General features: G+C 42.8%; 1 protein-coding gene across 1 annotated transcript in view; it reads left to right on the plus strand.

The window, feature by feature from the left end:
* Nucleotides 1-12,793, plus strand: part of ipo9 (importin 9) — a 148,450-nt gene that overhangs the window by 88,111 nt on the left and 47,546 nt on the right. Inside the window, exons 15-17 of the mRNA XM_073030278.1 lie at nucleotides 843-1,069; nucleotides 7,433-7,581; nucleotides 7,671-7,799. Coding sequence (XP_072886379.1) covers nucleotides 843-1,069; nucleotides 7,433-7,581; nucleotides 7,671-7,799 — 505 coding nt within the window. The remainder of the gene's footprint in view (nucleotides 1-842; nucleotides 1,070-7,432; nucleotides 7,582-7,670; nucleotides 7,800-12,793) is intronic.

The following is a 12,793-nucleotide window of genomic DNA, read 5'->3' on the forward strand; positions in this document are numbered from 1 at the left end:
GAAACATTTTAGGCTATAAAAGGGATAGATGATCCAGGAAAGTTGTTTCCACTGATGGGTGAGACTAGAACTAGGAGACATTGCCTCAGGATTTGGGGGAGTAGATATAGGATGGAGATGAGGAGGAACTACCTTTCTCAGTGGTGAATCTGTGAAACCCAGGGAAGCAGTAGAGGCTACCTCATTAAATTTATTTTAAGAGTCCAAAACAGGCTTAATATCACTGGCATATGTCATAAAATTTGTTTTGTGACAGCAGTATATTGCAATAAATAATAATAAAACTATAAATTACAATAAATGTATCTAAAAAAAAAAAAGAAAAATTAGTGCACAAAGAGAGGGTTAAAAATACTGAAGGCAGTGTTCATGGGTTCATTGTCAATTCAGAGGTCTGATGGTGGAGAGGAAGAATGTTGTTCCTGAAAGTTTGAGTGTATCTTCAAGCTCCTGTACTATGACCTTGATGATAGCATGAGAAGAGGCCATGTCCTGGGAGATGGGTCCTAAATGATAGATGCTGCCTTTTTGAGGCATCGCCTTTTGAAGGTGTCATGATGCTAGGGAGGCTATTGCCCTTGAAGGTGCTGGCTGTGTTTACAAATTTCTGCAGCTTCGTCCAATCTGGCACAGTAGCCCTTCCATACTAGTTCGGTGGATCTTTGCATAGCAATGGAATTAAGGATTGTGGAGAAATGGCAGGGAGTCCAAGGCCAGAGTAGCCATGATCTTATGAATGATGGAGATGATTCAACGGGCCAGATAGCTTACTCTGGCTCCTAGTTATTAAGCTCTTATGTTAAGCAAATAAGTCTAATGTACCCTCTTCCCTTTTCCCACAGGTACTGTGACCAGTTGAAAATTTCTGATTGTACCCGTGTGTTACAACCATTCTTGCATAGCATCCTGGATGGCCTCATTCAACTTGCTACTCAGTTCAGTTCTGAGGTGCTCACCCTCGTCATGGAGACCTTGTGTGTTGTCTGTACTGTGGACCCCGCCTTCACTATCAGTGTGGAAAATAAAGTCTGCCCCCTTACCATCGCCATCTTCCTCAAGTACAGTAACGGTACGTAAGACAGAGGTAGGGATTATTCCATGGAGCAGAATCCGATATCACTGGCAGGTTGTGAAATTTGTTGTTTTGCGGCAGTAGTACATCGCATAAATTACAATATGATGTATGTATTAAAAATTAATTAAGTTGTGAAAAAAGAGGAAAAGGAAAACTGAGGTGGCGTTCGTGGGTTCTTAGTCCATTCAGGGATCTGATAGCGGAGGAGGGGATGCTGTTCCTGAATCATTGAGTTGTGTCTTCAGGCTGCTGTACCTTTTCCTTGATCGTAGCAATAAGAAGAGGGCATGTCCTGGGTGACAAGGGTCCTTTTTGAGGGTATCCTGGATGCTGGCCATCATTGGGCAATGGATTGGGACTTCCAATTCAGATCTGAGTTCTGTAACAATAGTGAGACTATGATAACATGAACGCCATTAAGATGCAACTTAAAGACAAAGTTGAGTTAGGAAGACCTATTTATTTAGAGGTACTGCACAGTAACAGGTCCTTCTAGCCCAGCAAGCTTGGTTTGCTCAATTACAGCCATGTGTTCAATTAACCTACTAACCCATACGTCTTTAGAATGTGGGAGGAAACCCAGGGAGAACGTACAGACTCCCTTTAGACAGTGGCGGGAATTATACTGTGGTCGTTGGCACTGTGAAGCAATGTGCTCATTGCTGCGCTACCGTCCCACTCCTGCTGTATTATTGAACCCTTTAAAATCTGGTGGGGGTGGTTAACTTTTTGTGAATTCCTCTACGTTGTGTAGGAAAGACATTGATTTCACAAAATGCATATCTAGTGTTTGGTGGAGTGGGTGAACTTGTGTGGCTGCAGTGATTTGCATGAACCTTAACTGTTGATCCTGGCAATCAAATGGTTAATGTATGAGGAGTGTTTGATGGTTCTGGGTCTGTTCTCACTGGAGTAATTGAATCTGTTCATAATTGGACAGTTACCGAAGTAACTTGTCACCGATACTAAAATAACTGGGCCCACAACAGCATGGGCTCCTGTCACCTACACTGTTCTCAGTTGGAACAGAAAACAGCTACTTTTATGCAGAATTGGCTTATCAGTTATTGATGTTGATTATTGTAAATTGTATACAGTATGTTGGAATCTTTACTTGCAAGATCAATCACTATTCACAACAGAGATGTTAAAAATAAATCAAAACTTCCAGCGGACAGCCAGTGGTATTTTGAAGTTAGTAAAGACAATAGAGACTTAGTTGCTGGGTATGTTTCACATGCTCCTGTTATCTTGGCTGTGTCTGGCACCCCTTTTGTGCAAAAGGATGCTATGTATTAGGAAGACCTTCTGGAAAAGTCTCACTAGGAGGCCTCACTCATTTGGCTTGAGTACCCACTTGCCACAGTAAGCAGAGGTATCTCACTTCAAAGGTCTCACTTGACTATAACTGCCCCAGGCAATCTTTACCTTACTGCAACTTCCACGCAGTAGATTGGGATTGCAAGATGAAAAATTTAAATCTGAGTTACAGTAGCATGACTTCAATAACATGAAGTTCATTAAAATTGAGCTTAAAGACAAAGGTGAAATAGGAGGAGCTGTATTATTGAACCTCTTTGAAAACTTGTTGGAAGATAGTAAATTTTTCTTTGAATTCATCTGAATGGTGCAGCCATTGAACTCTTGGTCTCCTTGCATGCCCTCATTGAATGGAGGAGTGTGCCAGGCGCATACAGCTTTCTTCTCAGCTCTGACCTCAGGAATTGGCCTATTAAAAAGCCAGTGTTCTTTCTGGCGTGTTGCTCTGGCCATAAGATCCAATAAGGGATTTAGCTGAGGCTTTATAATGCATTGGTCAGACCACACTTGGAGTATTGTGAGCAGCTTTGAGCCCCTAATCTAAGAAAGGATGTTTTGAATTGGAGAGGACCCAGAGGAGGTTCAAAGAATTACTCCAGGGATGAAAGGGTTGATGCTTGAGTAGTGTTTGATGGCTCTGAGCCTTTACTCTCTGAAGTTTAGGAAAATGAGGGGGGGATCTCATTAAAACCTATTGAATATTGAAAGGCCTAGATAGATTGGAAATGGAGAGGGTGTTTCCTATAGTGGGTGTGTCTAGGACCAATGGGCACGGTCTCAGAATTAGAGGGCATCCCCTTTTGAACAGAGATGAAGAATTTATTGAGCCAAAAGGGTGGTGAATCTGGAATTCATTGCTACTGATGGGTTTAGGTACCAAGTTATTGGGTGTAATTACAAGGTTATCTAGATGCCACATGAGTATTGGGCTTGTGAGAAAGGTGACCAAGTAAAGGCAGGAGGACCAAATCTACAGTGTAAGAACAAAAAAAGACTACGGAACAATAAAAAAAGATGGTGTCAGCAAGCGGCAATTCCTTGGTCGACATTTTCCAGATAGCCAATTTCTTCAATTATTTCACTTCATCTACTGCTAGCTCTTTTTGTCTTGATTGTCTTTTGGAACTGTGATGTGCAGTTTGGAATTTGATCAAATGATCTAGTGCTCTCCGCTCTTTGGAGAGGTTGGAGAGCATAAGCTGCCTCATGAAGAAGACCAGTTACAGGATCATGAACGACTCCCATTTTGAACCATGCAGAGGAGGTCAGCGGTCACTTTCCATGGAGGTCATGGGGTCAATGGCGGTCGGTAGCTGGCCAGCAGTGTTCAGACTCAACTTGGTGGCCACTCTTCACGAAAGGACTGAGTTCCTGTGGCCACTCTCATTGATATTTGCAGGAGAATGTTTTTGAAATTCTTAAGATTTGTGTGATTATTGGACTGTAGTTTATATTGGTCTCCTTCAGTTTTTGGTGTTTTCTTCTCATTGCCAATTGGTGGATGGGCACTGTGTTAGTTTTGGGCAAGGGAAGAGTTAGGGATTTGGGAGTCTGATGTTCTTAGTGTTTTTTTATGGGTGATCTTTTAGTTTTTGTGTGTGAGGGGGTTTGGAGGTTTGATGTTATTGTTGCTCTTCTGCAAGGGAGGGGTTGGAGTTTGATGTTATTGTCATTGTTTTTTTGCGTAGGAGGGACTTTGTTTTTTTCCGTGTGGGCAATCTATTAGAGTTTTTTGCAGGGATGGTGTGGGGGCTCTGGGGTTGCAAGTTTTGTTTCTTTTACTTTTTTGAGCAAGGAGTTGCTGCCTTACCTTTCACCGATGCCCATGGTTTTTCTGTATTTCTTGGCTATCTGGAGAAGATGAATATCAGAGTTGTATGTGCGTACTTCGACAATAAAATGAACCTTTGAAGATGGTGAATATTTAAAATGCAGTTTTGACTCAGAAGATCAAGGGTCTTACATTAAATTCACAATGTAAAAATTCTGATTCCCCAGCTTGCTTAGCATGTCAACTGTTGAATCAGAATCAGGATCAGGTTTAATATCACTGATCTGTATAGGTCGTGAAATTTCTTTTGCAGTAGCACTACAGTACAATACATAACCTACAACATTACAATAAGAAGTATGTCCAGGGTTTTAATGCCCTGGTTAAGATTTCTATTGCTGTGCTGTAGGTTTTTCATTTCAGCAGTTTTTTGGAAAAACTGTGTGTCTGGTAGAATGTTTTGGTTTTGGCTAAAGATAAGAAGCCCTGCTGTTCAACTTAGGAATGTTGTGTCAGCCAATCAGGATGGTGGGACCTGGAGAAGGTTCTAGAGAGCACGGGATGGAAAGAGATTTGTAATGGACAGCAGTCTGGTCTGAGTCTTTTGGTGGAAGCTGTGGAGTGGAACAGAACGGAAGATGTTGCAGAATGCCATTAGAAGGAGAGTCCCCGTTGCATGAAGTTTCTTCTGCAGATGAATGGCTCCAAGGAAAAAGGGCCAGTGCTCCTGAGAGAGCCAGTTTGTTGGAGATGGACTTTGAGGGAAGTTCAAAGTGTGGCGAGTGCTTTCACTCAGATCGTTCAGTAATGGTAATACCCAGCTTTGGAAGAGACGAGTGCCTACGGTCGTACATATTTTGCCTGGTCTAACTGTAATGGGCCCTTTTAATTTTTTTCTTCTTTCTTTCTCTTACTAACTGATAAGAGTTGAAATTAGTAAATATGCTTTCTTTATTATTTTATGCCGTGTGCAATCTGTTATTTCATTCTGAACGATAATTGTGTATGGGCAGTATTTACACAGCATTCAAATTAAGGTTTCTTTAATCTGAACATCATGATGTTCCTGTTTGGTTGAACCCTAAATCATACCAACCCTTAGATATATATTGTTTATGAAAAGTGGCCTTTTCATTGCTGAGTCACGTGGCTGTTAGCAGAGGTAACAAGTTTGCATATAAGCCTGATGAAAGGATTACATGTATTAAAAATTTAAATAAGTAATGGAAAGGGAGAGCGGAAGTAATAAGGAATGTTTGTCAGTTGGTTCATTGTCCCTTCAGAAATCTGATGGCAGAGGAAGAAGCTGTTCCTAAAATGTTGAATGTGTGTCTTCAGGCCCCTGTACCACCGCACCAATGATAGTAATGAGAAGAGGGCATATGCTGGGAGATAAGGGTCCTTAGTGATGGATGCCACCTTTTTGAGGCATTGTCTTTTGAAGGTGTTCTTGATGACAGGGAGGCTGATGCTCATGTTGGAGCCAGCTGAGTTTGCAACTTTCTGCAATTTTCTGCTCCTTTGCAGTGCCTCCTTCAGACCAGACAGAGATACAACCAGTCAGAATGCTCTCCACAGTACATCTGCAGAAATTTGCTGGAGTCTTTGGTGTCTGTTGTCTGGGAATCATTTTAATTAGCACCAAGATGAGTGATAAAAGCAAAAAGTGCTGGAAAGGTGGAGTGTGAAACCAAGTTAACGTTTGCCTAGTCGGTGCCAGCGATATTCCACTGCTCTACAGATTCTTTCGTCAGTAAATCCAGTGAAGTAAGGTGCCATGCTAGTGTAGTGGTTAACGTGACACTGTTGCAGCTCAGGGCGTTGGTAAGAAGTTTGTATGTCCTACCTATGAGCTTGTAGGTTTCCTCCAAGTGTTCCTGTTTACTCCCACAATCCAAAGACATACTGGTTTGAAGGTTAATTGCTCATTGTAAACTGACCCGTGATTAGACTCGGGTTAAATACAATGCCTATAAAAAGTATTCATCCCCTCCACTGGAAGCTTTCTTGTTTTACAACATTGAATCACAGAGGATTTAATTTGGCTTTTCTGATGCTGATCAACAGAAAAGACCCTTTTGTGTCTTTAAAATTAATTACAAATATATATCACAAAATAATTGATTGCATAGGTATTCACCCCTTTCAAGACAGTATATAGTAGATGTGTCTTTGGCAGCAATTACAGCCTTGATTCTGTGTGGATAGGTCTCTATCAGCTTTGTACATCTGGACACTACAACTTTTCCCCATTCTTCTTTACAAAACTGCTCAAGCTCTGTCAAATTGCATGGGAATCATGAGTGAACAGTTCTTTTCAAGTCCAGCTACAAATTCTAAATTAGATTGAGCTCTGGAATCTGACTTGGCCACTCCAGGACATTAACTTTGTTGTATTTAAGCCATTCCTGGCTTTATGCTTGGGGTGATTGTTTTGCTGGAAAACAAATATTTTCCTAAGTCACAGCTCTCTTGCAGATTGCATCAGGTTTTCCTACAGGATTTCCCTGTATTTTGCTGCATTCATTTTACCCTGTACCTTCACAAACCTTCCAGGGCCTGCAGTATCCCCATAACATGATGCCAAACTTAATGTTCAGTCTGATGGCCAAAAAGCTCAATTTTGGTTTCATCAGACGACAGAACCTTCTTCCAGCTGACTTAAGAGACCCCCACGTGCCTTCTGGTAAACTGTAGCCGAGATTTCATGTGAGTTTTTTCAATAGTGGCTTTCTCTTTACCATTCTCCCATAAAGTTGCAACTGGTGAAGCACCCGGGCAACAGTAGTATGTGCAATCTCTCCCATCTCAATCTTCCTGGTGTAGTTTTTGCAGCAGTTGGACCTTCCAGATACAGGTATATTGTTACTACAATCAATTGAAACACCTTGACTGCACACAGTGATGATTTGGTGTGTCATATTAAAGGTAGTGAATACTTAAGCAATCAGTTATTTTTGTTTTTGTAATCAATTTAGATCACTTTGTAGAGATCTGTTTTCACTTTGACATGAAGTCTTTCTTGTTGATCAGGATCAGAAAAGCCAAATTAAATAAACTGTGTTTCAATGTTGTAAAACAATAAAACATGAAAACTTCCGGGGGTGGGGGGTGAATACTGTAGGTGTGTTACTGGGCAGTGCAGCTCATGGTGCCAGAAGGGACTGATCTGTGCTGTATCAATAAATAAATACATTTAATGCACATTAATTTGTAAGTTGGCTACGAGTGGTTTTACTGACAGTTCGTTTAATCTGAATCTCCAGATCCAGTTGTAGCATCTCTGGCACAAGATATTTTCAAGGAACTTGCACAGATTGAGGGTTGCCAGGGTCCCATGCAGATGAGGTTAATTCCAACTCTTGTCAGCATCATGCACGCTCCGTCTGATAAATTGCCCTCCGGGCTCTGTGCAGTGAGTATTCCCCACAGATATGTCATTGCATTGATTGAGTTCTCCTTGGAATGAAACTCATATTGACACCATTTTGTAACCGCTTGCAGACTGCCATTGATATCCTGACGACTGTTGTGAGGAACACCAAGCAGCCGCTATCGGAGGCTCTCATCTGCCAGGCATTCCCCGTTGTGGCTCAGTGTACGCTACACACAGATGATTACGCCACCATGCAGGTAGACACAGTTTGAAATTAATTTTGGGGTTTGCAGTTAGCTGAACAGTGGTAGGGGGATTGGAGCACAGTGATTGGGAAGGGTGAAGAAGTTAGAAACTTGAGACTGCATATGTAGAATGACATCGTGAGGTTAGTATGGAATGAGTGCCTTGCCTTTCACCACCCTGACCCAAAATTTTCATTATTTGTATTTATTTAGAGATACAGCGCAGAAAATGCAATTCCAGCCTGCTGAGCTGAACCACCAATTTAACCATAGCCCTATTCACAGGACAATTTACAATGACCAATTAACCTACTGATATGTGGGAGGAAATTGGAGCACCCGGAAGAAACTCAAGCGCACACAGGAGGAATGTACAGACTTTCTTACAGAGAGCGCCAGAATTGAACTCTGAATTCCCCAGCTGTATTACCGCTGCCCTAACCACTACACTACCATGGTGCTCTTGCAATTTAACTTTCCTTGTTGGTATTTTTATACAAGCAATTATATACTTGCAGTGGCTCAGTGAACTTTTAAGCAATTGTGGTACAGATGAAGCTTCTCAGGTTTTCTGCAGCAAGTGTCACGCCACTTGAATCTGGCTATTTTATGGGCTAATTGTTATCACTGGAATTTTATTTATCTGTATTCTAGGTATGAGACAGCTTTCTCTTAGCAGAAGAGTCGCAGAAACAAGTCTTTTGGCCCATACAGTCTGTGAAGAACCATTTCAACTGCCTAGACACATCAACCTATACCCAGAACACAGCTCTCCGTACTCCTGCCATCCACATGCCTATCCAAACTTCCATTGAAATAACATCAACCACTTGCGCTGGCAGCTTGTTCTGCATTCTCACCACCCTCTGAGTGAAGAAGTTTACCCTCATGTTTCCCTTAAATATTTCAGCTTTCACCCTTAACACATGGCCTCTAGTTGTAGAGGGAATTCTTGTAAATTTTCTCTATATTCTTTGAATCTTATTCCTGTACTCAGTATTTAATCTGTGAAGGCCAGCATGCCAAGAATTTCCTTAATGGTCCTATGTACTGAATAAGGAGGACTTTCCTGAACACATTTGACAAACTATCCCATCAAGTTCTTTTACAGTATGGGAGTCCCACTCAATTTGTGGAAAGCTAAAATCACCTACTGTAACAAACTTATATTTCATGCAACAGTCTGCGATCTTTACAAATTAATTCCTCTAAATCCCTCATAGTGCTGGGTGGTCTGTAATGTACCCCAGTAATGTGGTCATGCTTTTCTTATTCCTCAGTCCACCCATAAAGCCTCACTAGACGAGTTCTCCAGTCTGTCCTGACTGAGCACTGCTGTGACATTTCCCCTGAATAGTAATGGAACCCCAAAATATTGAACTGCCAGTCCGGTCCCTCCTGCATCCAATTCTCACTAATGGCAACAATACCTACATGGACCAAGGCCTCTGGCAGTTCACCCTCCCACTTAAGAATGCTGAGGACTCAATCCAAGGTGTCCTGGACCTTGGAACCTGAGAGGCAACATACCATCTGGGAATCTCATTCTCGTCCACAGAATCATCTTTCTGTTCCCGTAACTAATGAATCCCCTATCACCACATCTCGCCCCTTCTCCCCCACTTCTCTTCTGAATCACAGAGTCAGGATCAGTGCCAGAGACCTGACTGCTGTTCCTTCCCCTCTGCTTGGCCACCCCACCCCCACCCCAACAATATCCAAAGTGAAGGGGATGGTCACTAACCCCTTTCCCCTTCCTGTCGCCTGATTTCCTGCATCCTGCACCCTGGGTGTAACTACCTCTCTATATGTCTTACTATCACACATGCAGCCTCCCGGATGATCTGGAGTTCATCCAGTTCCAGCTCCAACTCATTAAAGTGGAGTGTTAGAAGCTGCATTGGGTGCTCCTCACAGGTGCAGTCATTTGGGACACTGGAGGTCTCCCTGCCTTCCCACATCTCGCAAGAGGAGCATTCTACTAGGCTGCCTGGCATCTCTACGGTTCAAACTGAGCAAATGTAAAGAAGAGGGGGGAGAAAAACTCTACCTATAGTTTTTCCCCCCTCTCTAACTGACGCCTTGAACAGCTAAAGCCTCAAAATAACCACTCTAACTCTGTCATCCCAATGATAGCTGCTCCACTTGCCCCGCCTTACTTTTAATTTTGTTCTTGCTAATCAATCCAGAATGCTGATTAGCTGATGCTCAAAGCTCCAAAATTGCCACAAGTTGCTGCCTTTTCTACTCTATCTGTGATCCTGAGTGAACTATGACTTCACACAAAAGGCTGGAGTAACTCGGCCAGCCAGGCAGCATCTATGGAAAAGAGTACAGTCAAAGTTTCAGCCAAGGACCCTTCATCAGGACTGGAGAATAAAAAAACTGAGGAGTTGGAGTTGGGAGATGGAGGAGGGGAGGAAGAAGCACAAGGTGATAGTAAAACCAGGAGGGGAGAAGTAAAGAGCTGAGAAGTTGGTTGGTGAAAAATCCCTCCAGCATTTTGTGTGTGTTGCTGTCCCAGATTTTCGTTTGCTTTTGATTGAACTATGTTTTCTCAGGCTTCTGATCTCTCTAATTGGCTACTGCTCAAAGCTGCTGCGAGTCACTGCCTTTTCTATGTACTGATTAAGGAAACTTTCCGGAACATATTTGACAAGCCCTATCTCTATTCCATCTAGTTCTTTACAGTATGGGAGTCCCAGTCAATATGTGGAAAGTTAAAATCACCTACTACTATCACAATGTTGTGTTTCTTGCAACAGTCTGTAATCTCTACAAATTTGTTCTTCAGAATCCCCCCAAACTGTTGGGTGGTCTGTAATATAGCCCCATTGACTTGAGCATACATTTCTTATTCCTTAGTTCCACCAGTAAAGCCTCACCAGATGAGTTTTCCAGTCTGTCCTGACTAAGCACTGCCATGACACTTTCACTGATTAGTAACGCCATCTTTAATCCCTCCTGCTCTATCACATCTAAAACAATGGAACCTGGAATATTGAACTGCCCTCCTTCAGCCAAGTCTTGCTAGTAGCTACAATATCCTAATTCTAAGTGTTGGTCCATGCCCTGAGCTCATCTGCCTTTCCTACAGTACTTCTTGCATTGAAATATATGCAACTCAGAATGTTCATCCCACCATGCTCAGCCTTTGTTTCCTGACTTTGAGGTCTTAACAACATCTGTCTCCACAACCACTTTACTATCTGTTCTGGCACTCTGGTTCCCATCTCCCTGCAACTCTAATTTTAAACCCCTCCCCCCCACCCCCTCCAGTTCAGGCGCAAACCTTCTATACAGGTCCCCCTTACCTGGAAGGGAGCTCAGTGATCCAAAATATTGAAGCTTTCCCTCCTACACCAACTGCCTAGCCATGTGGTAAAATGTATAACCTTCTTATCACTGGCCTCACTAGCATGTGACATGGGTAGCAATCACAGCCCTGGAGGTCCTGTGCTTTAACTCAGCACCTAACTCCCTTTGCAGAACCTCATCATTCTTCCTGCTGATGTCATTGGTACCTATATGGATTACGACCTCAAGCTGTTCACCCTCCTACTTAAAAATGCTGAGGACTAGATCCGAGAAGTCTCGGAGCCTGGCACCCGGGAGGTAACATACCACCCAGGAATCTTGTTCTCGTCCTTTCTTTTTCCCGAACTAACAAATCTGCTATCACCACAGCTCCCCACATCTCCCCATTTTCCTTCTGAGCCACAGAGCCAGACTCAGTGGCAGTGATCTTGCTGCTGTGACTTACCTCTGATAGGTGTGTTCCCCCCCCCCCCCCCACTACCAGCAAGCAGTATCCAAAATGGTATACCTGTTGATGTGGGAAATTGTTACTCCACACTTGACTGTTTAACCCCTTTCAGCCTCCTGTCTGTCAGCCAGTTTCCAGTGTCACTACCTCTCTTTCCATCCTGTCTGTCACCTCCTCAGCCTCCCGAATGATCTGGAGTTTATCCAGTTCCAGCTCCAATTCCTTAATACGGAGTGTTAGAAGCTGCCCTTACTGCTGGTGAAGTCATCAGGGACACTGGAGGTCTCCATGCCTTCCCACATCCTGCAAGAAGAGCATTCAGCTATCCTGCATGACATCCCTATTGGTCTAGCTATGCAATTATATAGAAGGAAACAATAAATAAACTGAAAAAAAATCTAACTACAGATTTTTGCCTTCTCTCATTCAAGCCTCTCCTTGTTGAAGCCTTAAAATCCCCACTCTTAACACTGTCCACTCCAACAAAAGCCTCTCTGCTTGGACCTGCCTTATTTTAACTTGTACTGCCTAATGAACCCTGATATTCAAGTGCCAAAATTCCAGCGAAACACTGCTTTTTAATGCACCCTTGCCGACTGAGTAAGTTACTTCTCTCACTCCTGACCTCTGATTCACCATTGTTGTCTTTCTATTTTGCTTTGCTCTTGCAATACTTTTTCCATTGAGAGTAGGGGAGATTCAAACAAGCAACATGAGTTGAGAGTTAAGGGGCAAAAGTTTAGGGGTAACATGAGGGGGAACTTCTTTACTCAGAGAGTGGTAGCTGTGTGGAACGAGCTTCCGGTAGAAGTGGTAGAGGCAGGTTTGATATTGTCATTTAAAGTAAAATTGGATAGGTATATGGACAGGAAAGGAATGGAGGGTTATGGGCTGAGTGCAGGTGAGAGTAAACGTTCAGCACGGACTAGAAGGGCCGAGATGGCCTGTTTCAGTGCTGTAATTGTTATATGGTTAATAAAACAACTGCAAGCAACAAGTTTTAGACATTGAACATTCTAGGATAGAACAAGCCTTTAGGCCCACGATGATGTGCTGACCTTTTAACCTACTCTTAAGATCAATCTAACCCTTCCCTCCTACATAGCCCTCCATTTTTCTCTTATCCAGGTTCCTACATTAGTGTCTTAAATGTCTCTAATGTATCTGCCTCTACTGTCACCCCTGGCAGTGCATTCCACACACCCACACATCTCTGTGTAATAAAGTTACCTCTGGTATA

Source organism: Hemitrygon akajei, chromosome 27 (genome assembly GCF_048418815.1).
Source record: "Hemitrygon akajei chromosome 27, sHemAka1.3, whole genome shotgun sequence".
In the NCBI taxonomy this organism is placed as follows: Eukaryota; Metazoa; Chordata; class Chondrichthyes; order Myliobatiformes; family Dasyatidae; genus Hemitrygon; species Hemitrygon akajei.